This window comes from Cupressus sempervirens, chromosome 5 (genome assembly GCF_028749045.1).
Source record: "Cupressus sempervirens isolate cs-2001-9-10 chromosome 5, ASM2874904v1, whole genome shotgun sequence".
In the NCBI taxonomy this organism is placed as follows: Eukaryota; Viridiplantae; Streptophyta; class Pinopsida; order Cupressales; family Cupressaceae; genus Cupressus; species Cupressus sempervirens.
In genome coordinates, this window is record NC_143122.1 from 195363454 (window position 1) to 195384405 (window position 20952).

The following is a 20952-nucleotide window of genomic DNA, read 5'->3' on the forward strand; positions in this document are numbered from 1 at the left end:
TGTTGCATTAAATTAAGTTTCCAACTGAGAAATTATTATAGAAGCCTGTAATCTGTCATTAGAGAAAATTGGAATTCTACATAGACCACCCTTGATAGGATATTTCCTTTTCTAATTTTTTCTTATTGTTAATGTTTCTAGCTTCATTCAAATAAATTATTCATATACTCATATATTAATATATATAATTAAAGTTATGCTCATTTAATATATTATTTATTAAAAGCATATTTTACATCCTTCTCTGTCTTTGGGTATCGTTGAGCATATTCTTTTGTCTCCCTTAGATATTGGTTTCGGTGTTTTATGTATATTAAGCTCCTTGTTAATGGATGGTCGAGTTCCTAGCAGCACATTTTGTCCTGTCCTTCTATGCTGATAGGTATGTCATTTTACATGTTAGGGTTATCTTCATTGCCGAAGATATAGAGTGGGTATAAATATATTGGGCACCATAACAGCTTGATAGATTAAAATATATATATATATATATATACACACACACACACACACCGAAGATATATCCTACATTGTTTATATATAAGGATCAGACACCGATACTCATAGAATAATAACTCAAGCACATTACGAAGGCGCTATTAAGAGAGAGGAAGTATATCTAAGGAACATACCATAAATGAAATTATAATGATATATATGTAAGGGACTATTTAAAGGGTCTAGTTTATAAGAAGATATGTATGATATCTCTAAGTTGATATAGAGGTACATTTGAAGTCCTAAGACATTCATAAAGACAATTAAATTAAAAATCTAATCGATATTTTAACATGGTATCAGAGCCAAGTTTAAGAGTTGATCTCGATTAGACTTATTTATTGCACTTGACTATTGTAAAAATTTCTTACCGATAAAATGGTTAACGGTATCAAGGTTGAAGATAGACTTGAAGGCGAGACAAATTATACAGCCTAGAAAATATGAATGAAGGTAACCTTAAAGGATAATGATCTCTCTAAATTCATGGAAAAATCTGACATACCTCCTAAAGGAAATGATGAAGTTAATTGTAGATGGTGTTAAGGATCATCTACTCCCTATTACCTCAGAACTCGACACAGCACATGAAATGCTTAAAACACTTGAAGAAATGTTTGAGATAAACAACACAACAAGAATTCTAAATTTGAAAGACAGTCTCTCCCACACTAAAATGAACAAAGGAGAAACTATTGCCTCCTATTTCATAAGGATAACTGAACTAAGGAACCAGCTCTCTAAAATTGGTGACATTTATGATGAAAAACAATTAACCATGATAGCTCTAAGAGGATTGCCACCGTCATGGACAACCTTCCAACAAGGAGTATGTGCTCGATCCAAACTTCCCAAATTTGGTCGACTAAAAGACGCTTGTATTCAGGGGGAAGGTATGGTAATATCACTAGATGATACTTCAACTGGAAGTGATCTTCATGCTCTTTCAACTCATGTTGATAAAAAGAAGAAACCAAATTTTATAAGGAAAAGAAGGCATGTAGATTACTCTAAGATGTAGTGTTTTAGATGTGACAACTATGGTCACACTGCTTTCAAATGTCTTGATAGATTGAAACATTCAGCAGTCTTCGCCAAAGTCTGTGATAATGACACAGAGTCAAAGAAACATCCTTTCTAAAAGGAACTTCAAAGTATCCTTAACATGAGTGAAATAATGGATTAAGGAGTTCTTTATTATATTCATGTAATGTAAATAAATGATAAATACTTCTCAAAAGAAAATTTAGTTTGTTATAATTCTAAGATGGAGTCTTAGAATATGAAATAAATTACTATACTTTTATATGCAATGTGTGCTTCTCATATAAGCTATGTGCTCTGACCTTTATGTTTTAAAATGTATTACAGGAAGAGGGAATTAAATGAGGAGTCTTGTTTATCATTCAAAGGGAGAAGACTAAGGATGCTATTTGGTTAACCTCAGTGAACCCGATCTTATTGATTAAGAGGGAGTATACCATGCTGAGACGGTCTCTCTTATGATCAATAAGTTATCACAGTCATGAGGACTATGACCATGTGACTTTTATATGGGCCTATCCCCTGTGTACATCATGAGGAAGTGACGACTTCCAAATGATCATCACTTGTATTTGGGAGAAGTCGTTGTAAGGTGATGATCTTACAATCAACTTGTATTATGAGATCTAATAAATTGAGTAAATGGTGAATGTCTTGTATCTCAACATTCTGGGAGACCATTACTCTCAGAGTACTTAATGAATATCATTGATATTCTGGGAGGCCAATACTCTTGATATCAAATGGGATATCTAGACGTTTTGAGTAAGTGGTGAATATCATTTATATTCTGGGAGGCCAATACTCTTGATATCAAATGTGATATCTAAACCTTGTTTTGAGTACTTGATGAATATCGAATGTGGGAGATCAAGACTCTTGATATCAAATGCGATATCTAAACCTTGTTTTGAGTACTTGATGAATATCGGATACCTATATTCTGGGAGATCAAGACTCTTGATATCAAATGTGATATCATACCCTAGTTTGAATAATTGGTGAATATCTCAGACCGATATTCCAGTAGACCAATACTCTTGATATCATATGTAGTATCTAAACCAAATGAACATTTAAGCACTATGAATACCGAATGAGTTGACAATCTTGTTCTATATTATGTATAAATATCATTTATCTTCCCTAGCTAAGAGGGAGTGTTAATGTTTATAGCTTCGTTCAGATAAATTATTCATATACTCATATATTAATATATATATATAATTGAAGCTATGCTCATTTTATATATATATATATATATATATATATATATATATATATATATATATATATATATATATATATACATTATAAGCATACTTTATATCCTTCTATGTCTTTGGGTATCGTTGAGCATATTCTTTTGTCTCCCTTAGAAATTGGTTTCGGTGTTTTATGTATATTAAGCTCCTTGTTAATGGATCATCGAGTTCCTAGCAGCACGTTTTTGTCCTATCCTTCTATGCCGATAGGTGTGTCATTTTACATGTTAGGGTTATCTTCATTGCCGAAGATATAGAGTGGGTATAAATATATCGGGCACCATAACAGCTTGATAGATTTTTAAAAATATATATATGCACACCGAAGATATATCTTGCATTGTTTATATATAAGGATCGGACACCGATACTCATAGAATAATAACTCAAGCACATTACGACGACGCTATTAAGAGAGAGGAAGTATATCTAAGGAACATACCATAAATGAAATTATAATGATTATATATGTAAGGGACTATTTAAAGGGTCTAGTTTATAAGAAGATATGTATGATATCTCTAAGTTGATATAGAGGTATATTTGAAGTCCTAAGACATTCATAAAGACAATTAAATTAATAAATCTAATTGATATTTTAACACTTATTTTGTTTTGGGGTTTATGTTTTTTGATATATTTGCAATGTTTGATTTAACAATATAATACAGAAAAATAGAAAATATTTCAATAACAATTCTAACTGGGACATGTCCTTGCTGTTTTTGGTTGCCACACACAAGACAGGGACACACCCAGGATGGGGGACAGCGTTCTCGAGTCCCCAATGGCACCACCAACTCACCGCCCAGAGGGAGCCGTCCTAGTGTCCCCATATGGGAACTTGGGGACATGGACGTGTCCCTCAAACCCAAACCAGCTGGGGACGACCAGGGACATAAAAAAATGCAAAAAAAATAAAAATTAGAAAGGTTTTGTTTTGTTGTTTTTTATTGTTTGCTAACCCTAGGGTATGTGGGGCCCATTTAGAGGTTGAAATGCCATTAAATCTCTATGTTTTGTCATTTCTATTCTTTTAATAGTTTTCTAATTTTTGCAGCAGCAGCAAGAAGAAGACTTTTCATAGTTTTCAAAGTTTGTAGCTTGTATTTGAGACTTGGATATTTGAAGTTTGAAACATTGAACATTGAACATTGTGATCATATCATGGTTGCTACTATTTGATGTAATTAAGTGTATGATATCATTGAATGATTGATGAGATAATGATACTCATACTTTTGCTAAATTGATAATATGATAAATCATAATAGATATTTATGACTTTTAAGTTCTGAATTTGAATCCTCAATCTTTGATTATTTAAGTTATTTGATAGAACTTAGAACTTAGAACTTAGATCTCTTTCATAGTTCATTGTTCAATGTTCAATGCAATGTAAAACTAAACTAGCAATAGTGGATTTGATGAGCTTATACTTCATATTTATGTCTTATATTGTTATAAATCTTTTCATAATTAGCATTTTAAGTATCATATGTATAGTATATTCTTTATACCCCCCTCCTATCCCCCATCGTCCCCAAATTGAGGCCCTTCTTTCCCCCCATCCCGGAGACTTGTCCCCGTGACCCCCAAGCCAGTGTAACTATGCTCAAAATCTACCAATGACATAAGACATATATAGGCAAAAAATCCAAATTATTATATCAGCTTAGATACTAAGGCATTTTCACAAAATATTGACAACTTAGTTCAGAAAATACACCCTTCCATCTAATTCAATATTACCCATAAAATCTAAGAGTCACAATTTATGAATATATAGGTAAGATATGTCTTGAAACTCTCTGCCATACATGGTTGCCAAAGTGACGTTTAAGGTTTGCAGCAATCATACAGCATAAAGAATAACATCAAACCCCGTTCAATATATGGCAGCAATTAAATTATTGAATCCTTGAAAATGTGCATACTTCATCAACCTGTCCACCACCACAAAGATACAATCCTTCTTGTTTACCTTAGGAAGTCCGGTGATGAAGTCCATAGAGATGTTTTCCTACTTCTGTTTTGGTATAGGCAAGGGCTGAAGTAACCTGGCAGGAAAAGTGTGTTCGGATTTGTCTTGTTGGCAGACTGCAAATTCCCGTACATACTGCAATACATCTCCTTTAAATCCCTTCCATGAAAACCTCTCCCTAAGCTATCTACAGGTTTTGAGGAACCTTGGGTGCCCGGCCAAGGGTGAGTCATGTATTTCCTTTGGGATTTTCTGCTTCAATTTGAATTCAAGCACTGAGTATATCCAATCCTTATAATAAATGATGTCATCCACCACCTTGTATCGGTCATCCTGAGTGTCATCGTCCATTAGCTTACATGCAAATGTGTTTTTGGAATATTCCACCAATAAGTGTGCTTTCCAGTCAGCTAAGATCTAAGATAGTAAACAGATGGCAGGTTTTCTTGACAAGGCATCTACAACCACACTATTCTTCCCTTTCACATATTCAATGTCGAAATCAAAAGCCTAAATCTGACTTAGCCATTTTTGTTGCCTTTCATTTAAATCCCGTTGCTCCAGAAAATATCTCAAACTATTATGATCGGTATGAACGATGAACTTAGTGCCTACCAAATATTGCCAGAATTTGGTTAGTGCATGCACAATGGCCAACATCTCTTTGTCATAAATGAAATATAGACGCTCCACTTTTGCAAGCTTTCAACTCTCATAGGCTATAGGGTGTCTATCTTGCATAAATACTGCGTTGATTCCATCTCCAGATATATCACACTCTAGAATGAATGGTTGTGTAAAACCAGGTATGGCGAGAATCTGACAAGTGCTCATGGCTTCTTTTAACTTATCAAAAGTGTTGTGCTCTTTCATTCCATTTTAAGGAGTCTTTCTTAGTTACATTTGTTAACAGTGCACAAAGCTGAGAGAAACCGTTTACAAACCTCCGGTAGTAATTGCACTACCCCTTCTCCTAGGCGTTTGAGGTATAAAATATTTAAGTAAAAAAGGTAAAACACTATAATGATAAAATATAATGCCAAAGGGATCAATTTTTAAGTAAAGGCTTATATTTTATTAAAAATTATAAGCAAAAATCATGTGAACCCTAAAAGTGATGCCCTGGGGTTTCGGAGTTTTTTAAAATGGCATTTGGAGGTCATTTTACAGATTCTTGTTTACTTTTCCTCATTTAAATATCTGAGGCAGAGTTCTGATTGAGGTTTGCAGCAGTATTTCTCTCCAAGAAGGAAAACTCTTAAAGAATTACAGGTTGGACGATCTCCCATCCTTCCTATGGAAGAGTTACATTGATTTATCAGCCTATTGGAGAATTTGGTGTTTGAATTTATTCAAGATTATTCATATTGGTCAGAGAAATAGCAGAAATTTTATTCAGAATCGATAGGACACAGCAAGCACAATATTTTGGCAATTTCCTTATTACCCTAGCTGGCTGTACATCTCCAGGATAGCATTGTTTCAGCTTCTTATTGGAAATCAACAGTATTTCAGATTGGGCTGTAAAAAGGGGCAAAATTGTTTGTCAGAATTGCAGATCAGGTACCTTTGTAGTGATTGCAGTCTTCTAAATGCTCCCAGCTGACCATACCTCATTCTGTGAAGCTGACATCATCCCTAGAAGTGTAATTTAACTGCAAATCAGAAACTGTTAAGTTTCCAGCATTTTCAAATTAATTAATTTGTGCTCAATTGCTTGGTATAGCTTCATATTGCTCTCTTGAGTCAATTTAAGAAATTTGTATTTGTTTCCAAATTAGTTCCTAGACAAAGTTTTTAGTTCAGTTTGCTGTTGCAATTTCCAAATTATAGAAAAACCAAAAAATTAGAAAACCAACAAAAAAAATAGAAAAAGAAAAAACTACAAACATTTTCCTTATGCTGGTCAAAGACAATTTCTCAAACAATACTCAGTATTTCTACAAGAAATTCTAGTTGGCATCTTTCACTATTTTTCTTCAATTTTTCATTTTTTTTTGTAAATCTGATTTTTCCCTATTTTTCAGCCAATTTATTACCTTTTTTTTCCAAAATATCCTACTCGTCTGATTTGCCAATTTATTCCCCAAACAAATTATGCTACATATATTTATTTTTACATATGGTTGTATTTAAATATGTATATTTACATGCATTATGGCTTATGTATATGTGTGTATCCACACAAACACACATACTACAGCTGTATATATACACTCACACAGCCATAATATACATACATACATATATATGTGCAATAAAATTAACATTTAAAATATTCAAAATTCAAGCATATGTGATATATCATATAATAAGATTATTATTATATTAACAATATTTGATCTTTGATAGTATGATACTTCACATTAGTCAATGATATTACAATACTCATTAAGATATTTGTTTAAGTTGTCAGCTTTAGTCTCCATTCCTAGACCCCATCATTGCAATCAAGTTTCTTATGTGACAAGAACTAGTAGAGGCCTAGAGTGAAGACCCCAATGAGGTTGGGAAGCAACATTCATCATCGTGGGTTTAGGGTCACTGTCCTTGTTAGGGTTGAGAGGTAACCCCACTAATGGGGATGTGTTGGCAACACCACTAATGGGATCAAGTGGCAGCACTATGTTCCCAAATGCAATACTCAGCAGAATAAACGGTCAGAGCCCTCCTAGCAGGGCGAAGCCTTTGAAACCACACAAAACTTCATGGCCTGTGCCATTTTAATGTAATGTCCCCAATTTTGAGTTGCGACAGAGTTGATGGATTCAGACTATCATTGGTTTTTTGTAGACTGATACTGGTGTTTAGAGTACCTTTTTGTGGTGTTATTAGGCTCTCCAGTGGCCAATGGCGAGTTTTGGCTCCATTTTGACGGACTTACAATTTATAGTAAGTCAACAGTTGGTTCTAATGAGCTCAGATGCTCTCACTTTTTATTTATGGCTTATGGTTTGGGCTCAAAGAATCTTGGAGGGAGCATCTATTTTTAGTAAGTCACCCCGTCAAATGCATTCATCATCTTTCTTCATTGGAATCACTCATGTATTGTCAGATTTTGACTTAGATGCTTCTTTAGTCATTTTCACAAGATGGGTGAATTATAACTATTATTTAATTAAATACACTAAGGTTGCCATTTTTGTTGGTATTGTATATTTACAGCCTTAGTGTCATAGTTTGTTGGAACTAGGTTGGAAAGTTTTAAATCTTTGGCATAGGAAACCAATAACCTTGTGTGTCAAAATATCATGATGTTGATGAAAAGGTCATTTTCGGAGCCAATGGGAGTTAATAAATTATATTATTCAAATATGTGCCTAAGTATGAAGCAAAGGGGATTTAAGTGAAAAGTATATTCATGACACTCTTGGGAGCTTGGTGTGTGTATGAAGCCACACTTCATTTAATGTTATAAAAAGGACTTCCTTATGAAGATCGATCATTCCTCTCCCATTTGATTTTATCTCATTTTGTTAACTGTTGAGGGTTTCTACATTGGATTTTTGTGAGGACTGATTCCTCCATCTGTTGTTACACTTTGAGCCACTGAAATACATGGTGAATTGTGTTTGAAATTCTGAAGATCATCTCTCAATTCTGGTTTGGTAAATTGGTGCTGAAGTATACCGATTTTTATGTTTAATTGCTGCAATTTTTAGCAGAAGTTTTATTGATTCGAACACCACACATGCAGCCTTCAAATCCTGCTACATACTGTTGCTATGAGGGCGATCGGTAACTGCAAATGGGCATTTATGGTCTGCAATTATTTATCTATCTTGGGTGGCCAGATTTAGTGAAGATAGTGTGGGTTTCTAGGAGTTGTGTCTACACATACAAAGCTGTGATTCGCCCCTGCTATGCAGCATTTTGCACAGGGCTGTTGTAAATAAGTTTGGCATGGAGTTTTCTGGAACGTAGATGCAATATATATTGGATGCCAACAGATATTCAGGTTCCTTTTTTAAATTGTTCTTTCATGTGAATTGTTTGTAATAATTTGCAAGTGCAAATAAATAAATTTATCCCGACGTTGTTTGTAGTTTCAAATTGTGTTATTTTTATGAGCATTTATATATTCTGGAGATTGCAAAAATCATGTATCTCACAACACAAAAAATATAAAACTCGCAAAGTAAAAACAACACAATCTTCAGCATTGCTATAATGATTCTTTATAGTGGTATTAGAGCTCTCATGATAAGTGTCATAATGTTACCTAAGATACTGCATGTAAAACAAAGAGCTGGTCCTGAAATAAGATGCCAAAATGTCCTACTAGTTCAGGGACAGTTCTATGTTTTTTTAAAACCGGAGTGCATTCCAAGTCCAACACAACAGGCAAACGTTGCTTAAATGACTTCTCTTCAAAACTCCCAAACTAGATTCTCTTGAGATGCACAAACTGTGGTAAAGCTACACAAAATACGAATGTGATGCTAATGTCATAATGTTACCTAAGATACTGCATGTAAAACAAAGAGCTGGTCCTGAAATAAGATGCCAAAATGTCCTACTAGTTCAGGGACAGTTCTATGTTTTTTTAAAACCGGAGTGCATTCCAAGTCCAACACAACAGGCAAACGTTGCTTAAATGACTTCTCTTCAAAACTCCCAAACTAGATTCTCTTGAGATGCACAAACTGTGGTAAAGCTACACAAAATATGAATGTGATGCTAATGAATGATAGCTCTTTGATGCTATTTGAATAGTCTCAAGAAATATGTAAATTCATTTTGTACAACCAAGCTCAAAGCAGACAGCCTAACTGATCAATCCAAGAGTTGGTTGACAAAATTCCTTCCCCAAAGGAAAAGTATAGAGTATTCATTTTCATTTGATTCAGCAGCAAGAATTGTCAACATTGGGCTGCTGTTCGAACATACTCAGTTCAGTTGTGAAGTGCATTAAATGGATGTGAGAAGCACTCTCACTGATGTTGGGTTAAAAGAAGCGGAGATGGAACAGCCACAGGTCTGGTAGCCAAAGATGAGATATATCATGATTGTGAGTTGATAAATCATTTTATGTTTCGAAACAAAAGGCCATGCACAGTAGCATAGTAGCAAAGGTAGATAAATATGTAACAGCTGCCAGATTCAACCTATTAGATTCAACAGAAGTCTTGCATTGTCATAAACAAAGATGCTATTTAAAATGTCAGCTATTTATCTTGAGATCTCGCCACCAAAGGAAGCAATGAAAATTTAAATAAATGGAGTTATAAAGGATACTTATGAGACCTTCAGTATAACATATATAACAAGCATCGAGGAGAAAAGATGTCAAAAGATATTAATGTTACAAAGCGAATAGGCATCTGATCCTAGTCCATTAAAAATATATGAAAGTTTATCAAATTCAAGTTCCCATCTTCCTTCCCAAGATATCAAGTTCATAGGAACCTTTCCAAAATAAATCCATTTGTCATCTTCCCTATGAAATAAGCATTAAATCTATTTGAACTGTCAAAACAGGTTATATCAATGAAGTGGTAAAAGATTGCAAACTAAAGCCTTCATAACTTCTTCTTTCTCTTCGAGCAATAATATTAATTTTCCCAAACATGAGAGAGTTGGAAGCCCTTTATGTAATGTCCCCATTTTGGAGGTAATTTGATTTAATTAATTTAATTAATTAAGTTGTCCAAAATAATAAATATTTTATGAGGATGACTAATTAATTATTTTAATTAAATAATTAAGTGGTATTAAGTTAATTATTTATAAAGTCATCAAATAAATAAATATTAAAAAGTAACTTTATATTTAATTAATTTAATAAAGTCACATGAATTATAAAATATTTTATAAAGTCACTTGATAAATAAAATAAAATAATGTTCTAGAAGGAGGCCGACCTATTGAGGAAAAAGAATAAATAGGCATCAAGGGCTCATTGTCTATCATCCAGATTTGTTGTTGTTGATGTTGATGCTTGATGGTTGTGGAGCCTAGGGTTTCTGCAGTTGTCTTTGGCCATTGAGAACGAAAACTCTCAATTGGTGCACAATTTTGAAGGTGTGAAATATTACTTGAATTATTGCAGCTGGGAGAAAGTTACTTCAGACTTTCTATTTGAACTCCATTGTTAAAACTTAGTGGCCTTTGCCCAAGTTTTTGCATGATTCGATTTAGGGCTTTGTGGAGACATTTTGGTGTTAAGTCTTCCACAAGTTTGGCATGAAGGAGTTCAATTGCATGCTCAGATTTTTATATTAGTCATTTCCACAATTTCTGTCTTCATATCAGCTTGTGTGAGAGGTCCGATTTTGTTCATAGACACTTCATCTTGGGACAATTTCATCTAGGAGTGGAGGCGCTTCATATTAGAGGTCTAGGCGATCTTGTTGGAGGCTTTGTTGGCAACCAAGAGGCTGCATATTATTTTATATCTGCCATTGCTTCAGAATATCTTCTGGGATAGTGCTTACTTCACCATTGAAGGCTCGAGTCAACTTCAAGCTACAAGTTCCTTGAAGATTTCATGCTATCTACGTCTCATTTAGATGCATTTTATAGAGCTGTTGTAGATGTTTATTTTGGTATCAGACTTGGTGTTAAATTCAATATTGTCATTGTATTTGTTCATCATTTTTATTCAAGCTGCGATAATCAACATCTTTTAATCTTTCGAGTTGCATTGTAAATCACAAATACTAGCTACTACTATAGGTAGACGTTGTAATCAGACTTTGGCATTTACAGTTGGGTCATGTTGTAAGCCAAGAGTCTTGGAATTTCCATGAAAACTTGTGTAGGCAGTTGCATTTCAATAAGACATCATCTTTGGAAAGTCTCACATGGTTGTAATGTTCATTTGAATGTGATATGAAGATGTATGCCAACTATTTGACAAAATGTCAGTGGCTGTAGATGTTCTTATGAACATATAGGTTGCATACCAACTATTTGCTAAAATTACCAGTTGGTTGTAGGTGCATGTTTTGCATTTAGAAGTCATATATGAGCATTGTTAAAAATGAAATTGAGTCAATGATGCTTCTAGGTTAGAGTTTATGAATTGTAGTTTCATTTCTAAGCGTTTGGAGTACTTTGGTTTCTTCTATGAGCATTTATATCAGTCTGATCACATAAACCAGCAAGCTAGGAAGTTACAAGTGAATTGTTTGACGATATTCCTTGAGTTCCTTATCAGCACTTTGAGATCAGATTTGAGCAGGAATATTACAGTGGTATCAGAGCTAAATTCTTGCCACCCTGAGGGTTTAGCAATCACATGCAGCCACCTAGGGTTGACTCTCACAGATTTTACACTCGCAGGCGAGCTGGGTTTGACAGGGAACAAGATTTTGACAAGCAGTCAGACACCATGGGTGACAAGCAAGAGCATACCCCACCAAGAGACAACAGGAATGAGGATCAAGAAACAAGGGAATTCTTCAGAGCAATGGTTACAAGACAAGAGCGGATGGTTGAGGCTTTGCAAGCACTCACCACATGGCTGAGCGCATGAACACACAAGACAAACTGAATCAGGAGCAAGGGGATAACAAGAGTGCAGTGGGATCACCTAGAGTTCATAGAACTCTTTCCAGAATAGCAGATAGACCTACACGACTCACCTTCTTGGGAGAAGAATGTGCAGTAGAAGAGAATGTTGAAGATGTTGAGGAGCCTACCTTTGCTGATGTATATATGGCTACTCATGATGAATGGCAACGATTGACACCAGGAGCTCGAGAGCTCATGCATTTTGGTCGTTTTGTACAAACCAGGATGGACTACTACAGGTCCCGAGAGGAAAGGAGACCTCAGAATCAGAATAAGGATCTCAAGCAAGCTACTAATAAGCTCACATTACCTATGTTTGATGGAAGTGGCAAATCTACTGCACAGTCATGGATTCATAAGTTGGATACTTTCTTGGCTCTTCGACCAATGATAGAAGATGAAGCCATCAAGTATGCTACTTTGCATTTGGAGGGTGCAGCGCACGAATGGTGGTATCATGAGTTAGTTACATTGTAGCATAATCAGATTACATCTTATCAGGAGTTTGTGGATAGATTGGTGGAACGCTTTGACAAGAAAGATCCAAAATCATACTTCAGAGACTTGGCTCAACTCAAGCAAGTTGGGAGTTTGGAGAACTACATTGAGGACTTTCAGAGATTGTCAGTAATGGTTCCCAATATCTCAGAGAGACGACTGCTGGTGTTATTCATGGAGAGCTTATTGGAGCCTATGAGAGGATGGATAAAAGCCTTTGATCCTCCTACTCTTTGAGAGGCAATGAAGAAGGCTAGGAGCATGGAGTTTGCAGCACCAAAGAGCAAGAGCTTGCATAAGGAAATCCCTTACAACAAGCAATGAAAGTCCCCAACAATCAAACAAGAAAAAGAAATCAACACCTATGATGGACGAGGAGACACGAGAAGAGTTGAGGAAGAAGAAATTATGCTATTGGTACAAGAAGCCTTACAACAAGGATCACGATTGCCCTTTGAGGCCTAAGGGCAAGGCAAACTGTTTCATATGGGCATACTGTGAGGACTCTGATTCTGATGATGTGGATCAGCACATTGCTTCAGAGCTTGATCAGGATACTTCTGCTCCCATGGCATATATTGCCAATGTTCAGGATGTTCTGAGGGACAGTTAATGGACAGCGTTGCATCGCTATGCTTGATACTAGTGCGACACATAACTTTATTAATGGAGATCTTGTAGCTCGGTGCAAACTTCAGGTTGAGGATTTTGATGGATTCAGAGTTCAAGTAGCAAATGGATATACTCTCGCATGCACCAGAAAGGTTGCTAATCTCACTTTGAAATTGAATAGCTATGAGTTACATTCAGATTTTTATGTGGTCAACATGGGAGAGATAGACATAGTTTTGGGAATGAAGTGGCTCCAAGACTTGGGAATATTTACCCTCAATGTACCTAAGATGGAAATGTCTTTTGAGGTTGATGGTAGGAGGCATGTATTGAGGGGTATTACGGATGGAGGCTTGCATTCTATCAGAGGGCTAGACAGTAAGAGAAAAAAAAAAGGTGATTCAGGAGAAACATGAGATGATTCTCAATCCATTGTTCGAAGTGGAAGTCGCTTGGTCATATGACAATCCACTCTATGGCTTGGATGATGATAGCTCTCTTGATCCCAATCTTGAGATGAGCATTGTTGATAGTATTTGTGATCCTACCAATGTGTCAGGATTGCAAACGGAGCTCACAAAGGAGATTTCAGAGGTGTACATGGTGAGGAATGCTTACAACTTCATTTTTTATTCTCATGTACATGACCTATTCATGATGCACAATTCAAGAGTGCATGTGCTGAATAGTTGGGATGATAGTTTATCTTGTGTGAAGTTTGGAGGCAAGGATGATCAGTCTCTTGGCTTGCCTCCACTTGAGGCCTATACTTCTGCAGCACTTGGTGATGGTATTGAGTTGGTACGATAGAACGATAGATGGTTTGAGCAAATGTTGCAAGAGTTGTTTGGTGATGACAAGGACATTATGCAGTTCTTCTTGTGGGATCCAGGTGGTGAATTACTTAAGGACAAGCAATTTCAGGAGGGGCGGACTGTAGTGTCCCCATTTTGGAGGTAATTTGATTTAATTAATTTAATTAATTAAGTTGTCCAAAATAATGAATATTTTATGAGGATGACTAATTAATTATTTTAATTAAATAAATAAGTGGTATTAAGTTAATTATTTATAAAGTTATCAAATAAATAAATGTTAAAAGGTAACTCTATATTCAATTAATTTAATAAAGTGACATGAATTATAAAATATTTTATAAAGTCACTTAATAAATTAAATTAAATAATGTTCTAGAAGGAGGCCGACCTATTGAAGAAAAAGAATAAATAGGCATCGAGGGCTCATTATCCATATTTGTTGTTGTTGATGTTGATGTTTGATGGTTGTGGAGCCTAGGGTTTCTGCAGTTGTCTTTGGCCATTGAGAACGAAAACTCTCAATAGGTGCGCAATTTTGAGGGTGCGAAATATCACTTGAATTATTGCAGCTGGGAGAAAGTTACTTCAGACTTTCTATTTGAGCTCCATTGTTAAAACTTAGTGGCCTTTGGCCAAGTTTTCGCATGATTCGATTTAGGGCTTTGTGGAGACATTTTGTTGTTAAGTCTTCCACAAGTTTGTCATGAAGGAGTTCGATTGCATGCTCTGATTTTATATCAGTCATTTCAAGAATTTCTGTCTTCATATCAGCTTGTGTGAGAGGTCCGATTTTGTTCATAGACACTTCATCTTGGGACAATTTCATCTAGGAGTGCAGGCGCTTCATATTAGAGGTCTAGGCGATCTTGTTGGAGACTTTGTTGGCAACCAAGAGGCTGCATATTATTGTATATCTGCCATTGCTTCAGAAACAGGGGCGGCAGCATAGGTGGCTCGCTTTGGGTTCATGAGGTCTTCATCTTCTGGGATAATGCTTACTTCACCATTGAAGGCTCGAGTCAACTTCAAGCTACAGGTTCCTTGAAGATTTCATGCTATCTACATGTAATTTAGATGCATTTTATAGAGCTGCTGTAGATGTTTATTTTGGTATCAGACTTGATTTTAAATTCAATATTGTCATTGTATTTGTTCATCATTTTTATTCAACCTGTGATAAACAACATCTTTTAATCTTTCGAGTTGCATTGTAAATCACAAATACTAGCTACTGCTGTAGGTAGACGTTGCAATCAAACTTTGGCATTTACATTTGGGTCATGTTGTAAGCCAAGAGTCTTGGCATTTCCATGAAAACTTGTGTAGGCAGTTGCATTTCAATAAGACATCATCTTTGGGAAGTCTCACATGGTTGTAATGTTCATTTGAATGTGATATGAAGATGTATGCCAACTATTTGACAAAATGTCAATGGCTGTAGATGTTCTTATGAACATATAGGTTGCATACCAACTATTTGCTAAAATTACCAGTTGGTTGTAGGTGCATGTTTTGCATTTAGAAGTCATATATGAGCATTGTTAAAGATGAAATTGAGTCATTGATGCTTCTAGGTTAGAGTTTATGCATTGTAGTTTGATTTCTAAGCGTTTGCAGTACTTTGGTTTCTTCTACAAGCATTTATATCAGTCTGATCACATAAACCAGCAAGCCGGAAGGTTGCAAGTGAATTGTTTGACAATATTCCTTGAGTTCCTTATCAGCACTTTGAGATCAGATTTGAGCAGGGACATTACACTTTGCAAGATGTTCTATTTCATTATTTGGTCATGGCCCCCTTCTTAGGCAGTTCTATCTCATAATATTGATGAAGACTTAGCAGAATTGGGGTTTTGCAGATACATACTCCATAGAAAGGAATTTCATGCTCCTACGTGGCTTTCTAATTTTATACATGCTTACAATACTAAGCTACATACCAACTTGCCTGGTAATTAGATTGCATATCTAGAGGCATACATCAACAGCAGCACAAGATGTAAAGAAGATTGCCACTGTGTTCACTATTAGCTTTCAAAAGGATATAATCTATATACTTAAATTAAACATTGCTTTCTCGTTAACATACCATCTAACTAAACTAATTTGGCAATTTTGTTTAAACTTTAAAGAGATACTTCTGAGAACAAGAATCAAAATACAATGATTTTACCTTTTTTAAGATTAGCTCATGGACTACATATTTAGTGGGCACCCTCACATGCGATACATTTAGAGTGACCCGAAGCCAATTACGCAGGCCTTGTGGACCATAAATTTCAATGGGATCCTTCCCCCTTGATGGGTATATTGTTAATCCAGCTAAAATACCTGTTCACAATGAACATCAAAAAACATCTATGCCTATATTTTTAACAAGCATCTGAAAGACTAATTAATGCAAAAATATGAAAGGCAAATTTAGAGCCTATCATGTATTTTCACTATATATGATTAAGCAAGCTAACATAATATTTTTTAGTCCATCTCAATGGCTTCCAATTACGATACCTGGCAGCCCATATATCTGATATTTCACGGTAATCCTCAATCAAGGAAAGCAGTATTTTAAAAAGAAAAGTCTGGTATGGTATGTCTGAGGCATTTGCATTGCAGTAATTATTTACATATACAAATTTTAGGTCACCATTCCAACAGAAAAAATCATATACAAGAAATGGAAACAAAAGGATACATGGTCACCATGCATATGAGTAATAAATATCTTGTCAACCCCACGCTGTCGAAAAGGAATTTTCATGATTTGCTTTTGGGCACCTTCACCACAGTCAAAAAGGTAGACTGTCCCAACTGCAAACAGACAAAAGCTCATAATATGAATTGGTCTACAATATATGAGAAAAATCATTGCAAAGAACAGCCACAATTAGATCTACTACAATATTCAATTTGAAAAGGTATAGCCAATAAAACTCGAAACAGCATTTTATGAATAAATTGTTGAATAATTATTAGTTTACAGAGCAGATAGTTGGATCAACAGCTATATAAAGATGTAATAACCCTATCTTGGTTATAGCTTAATAAGACATCAACTTCTTCCACAATTCAAAGGTTTGTAATTTTGCCAGACACTTGGCAAGCAACTTAGCTACCACTGGATATATGATGTTTTAAATCCTAAGTTGTCGATGCAGGGTTGGGGATGGATTTGGGTTCGCGTTCCAGTTCATGGGTTTGGGCAGAAAAAAATTCTCATTTGGGTTCGTGAGTATATATATAGATATATATGTGTGTGTGTGTGTGTGTATACATACATATATAGAGAGAGATATATATATGTATGTATGTATATACGTACATATATATGTATGTATGTGTATATATATATATATATATATATGCAAAAAAAATTAAGAGAAACATGCATAATTGCAAAACTAAGTCATTTCATAGTATGAATATATGTTGCTTGATCATTGATCAATGTCAAATATTTTATATATATATATATATATATATATATACAAAAAAAAGTAAGAGAAGCGTGCATAATTGCATAATGTAATGTCCCCTCTCCCAAGAGAATATAATAAATATTTCATAATATTAAGCCATTAAATATGAGATAAAAATAATTATATAAGATTTAAACTTATCTATTCATAAATCTAAATTAATATTAATATTTTAAAAATAGCTATAAAACTATTAAATAAAAGATATAATATTTATTATCATTTCATTATAAACAACAATAATAAAGAATCTAATACTATAATTGCAAAATAATTCATCAGTCTCTAATAACAAATAAAGTGAATTTTTAAAATCCACAAACACTAGAAATGGGGCCATTGTAAGCATAAGAATTGACGCCACTCAAACCTATACAGATTTCTGCAGACATAATAAGAGTTCAGAGTATTACTCCACGGTAATTAATAAATGTGGATAGTGACTCTATCAAAGAGAGAGAGAGAGCGATTAATTGTACACAGCAATTTTGATATTATATGTTGGATAGAAACTAATTGGTATATGCACCAGTATTAACATTAGTATCGACATAATTAAAATATGCAATTATCCTTACAAAGGAGTGGATGTGACAGTTCAAAGCTGTAGTAATAGCAAAGAGGTATGATCATTTCCTTATGGCATATAAAAGGGGGAAGCCAGCAGTGAATAGGGATATACAAGTAGTAATCATAAGATAATTTGGAGTAAATTCTGGCAGAAATAATACGCAGCGACAGTAGTATAATTCGACATGTATCCAAGTCGGCCAAATAGTGTACACGGTGAAGCATATGCAGTCCAAGAAAAAAATAAGATACCTTACCATTGTGGCAAAGGAAAACAAACTGGGAAAGGAATACATTACCTCTTGTTATTAGATCAGATTAATTGACTCACCTCTAACTGAAATCAATGACATATAATCTAAGGATCATAAATCAGAAGTATATGTATCATCCAACGTAAGCATTAAAGGAACATCCACAGTTTCTGTCAAGATAGATAAATAATAAGATATCAAGAACTCATTTCTTACTCATCCATCTTGGATCTTCTCTTTCGAGCACCTGCCTATTGGGAATATAACTGATTGCAAGCAATTAAATTAGAGAAGGCACGATTATTGCAAGATTCGGGTTCCAAACAGAAAAAGCAATCATATGACTATAAGTATTTTTATTAGTTCATCATTACACATAAGTAAGGCTCACATCAGACAGAAAAATTTAATCGCTATTATCAGTCGGAATTACAACGTATGGTTTGTGATTAGAATAGTGATTATTATTGGATATAAGATCAATTGCATTGCTAAGATTCCCATAAATTGCACATAGTGCAAAAATATATATAATATCAATTCACTTATCACATAACCAGTTCAACATTTGAGAAAGCAGTGTTATTGATAAGAACAACCCTTCTATAAGTCGATATCATACAAATTATTAGTGAAAGATTATAATTATCTCATTATTGCTAATTACATAAGACTGCAAGTAGTATCAAATACTGAATTTTTAGTGAGAAGAAAGAATTTCAAGGCAATTGTCCCTATTTCTCAAGTTAGTTTTAAGGGGACATCATACAAAACTAAGTAATTTTACAGTATGAATATATGTTACTTGATCATTGATCAGTGCCAAATATCAAAGATAAACATAAAAGTAATATGGGTTTGAAGGATTCAATTTACAAAGGGACCATTGAAGAAATGCAATTAGTGGAAATTGAAATCGCTGGGATGCATAAAGAGCTCTTGAAGGATATGCAGATTGTCAACCCTACAAGTATTCTACAGTTTGAGGACGGCAACATGAACTCTGAGGTTTTAATGAAGAGCTTGAACGATGCCATGTCGGGAATCAAGGACAACGATACACCTACTTTTGGAGACTTCACCACCCTAGCCAATATTGAGTCAATGATGTATTTGAACAAGAACCTTATGCCGAGACAAAGCCGCAAGATTAGGGAACTTAAGTGGCAGAAAGATACCTGCAGATCAAAATTGCTCAGCCTAAAAAATCCTCACTCTCACGCGATGCAAGAATTTGCAAGAGCCTTCAGGAGCTGGAAACTAGTCAAGCAGACCATGGTGGATGGAGAAAAAGCCAGCGAGGATGTTTAGTTGCAAACAGTTACTTTCTGCATTTGATTTTTCAAACTGTTTTAAAATTGTTTCTTTCTTCTAACTATTTTCAACCGAAAGGCTAGGTTTTGATGGAGGCCTTTTCGAGTTTGTAAAAAACTATAAATGCTAGAGCATTTGGCTAGAACAAGGTTAGATTTTGGTAGCCTAAAAATACTTTGTTAAAGTTAGTACTATTTTAAGTCGGTGGTGTGGAAATAGTAATAGACAGATACTAATATATATGAAATTTCTCTCTCAATGACTTTGTGCTTGGGAAGTCTTTTTGAATATATATCTATCATATTTTGTTGTGCTTTAAATCTTAGCATTTGAGTAGAATCAGTTATGGTTACTTTGTGGGTTGTGATAGTTAATTTTGTCTGACATCTACTAGTATTTCTCTTGCTATTCACTTTTATTTCTTATTTCCCAAAATTGGTTTGAGTTGTTATAAAATTTAAGTTCATAGTTAAATCTTGCTTACTTGTGGAAGGAATGTGAGCTTTTCATTGATCGATTTTCTAAATTTGCAATCTATTACCTCAGTACCCAAGAGTACATAAGCGTCCCTTAAGCACTTTCTGGAAGAAGTGTGCATTAGTTAGTTTTGATCTTTTAGATTTATTGATAAATCATTTGTAAAGGGAGTTGTACCTGTAAAAATTCAAAGGGAAATGATTAACACAGCATCTACCCAATTGTTATGAACTATATTGAATTTTCTAGCCTTAGGCATAGATTGGATTATTGATTTAGTTGCAAAAAGACAATTTGTTCACTAACAAGTACATGACGATGTGGATTCATTCTCCATTGTTTTCACTCCTTGTATTCTAGTATCGGAAGTCAATACAATGGCTCTTCCTATTTCTTCTACCACTCCTCTCATCCCCAAATGAACAATATGAGCAATTGGCAAATGTGTTTGAGGATTTTCCAACTCTTACAAGTGGTCAAGTTTCCCAACTTGATACATCTTTGACGGCTTTTGAGCTCTTCAGGACAAAGTCCTCTCAACATGTTCCTATGCCTTCAGCTGTGCAAACTGAATCTTGCTCAATCACGACTGAAATACAATCTGGATCAATGCCAATGGTC

General features: G+C 34.7%; 1 protein-coding gene across 1 annotated transcript in view; it reads right to left on the minus strand.

Moving 5' to 3' along the window:
• LOC149555057 (uncharacterized) overlaps nucleotides 1–20952 on the minus strand; it is a 208787-nt gene that overhangs the window by 179328 nt on the left and 8507 nt on the right. Inside the window, exons 3-5 of the mRNA XM_089829092.1 lie at nucleotides 16933–17048; nucleotides 16749–16764; nucleotides 16411–16568 (exon numbers count right to left, since the gene is read on the minus strand). Of these exons, the coding sequence (XP_089685218.1) occupies nucleotides 16411–16568; nucleotides 16749–16764; nucleotides 16933–17048 (290 nt within the window). The remainder of the gene's footprint in view (nucleotides 1–16410; nucleotides 16569–16748; nucleotides 16765–16932; nucleotides 17049–20952) is intronic.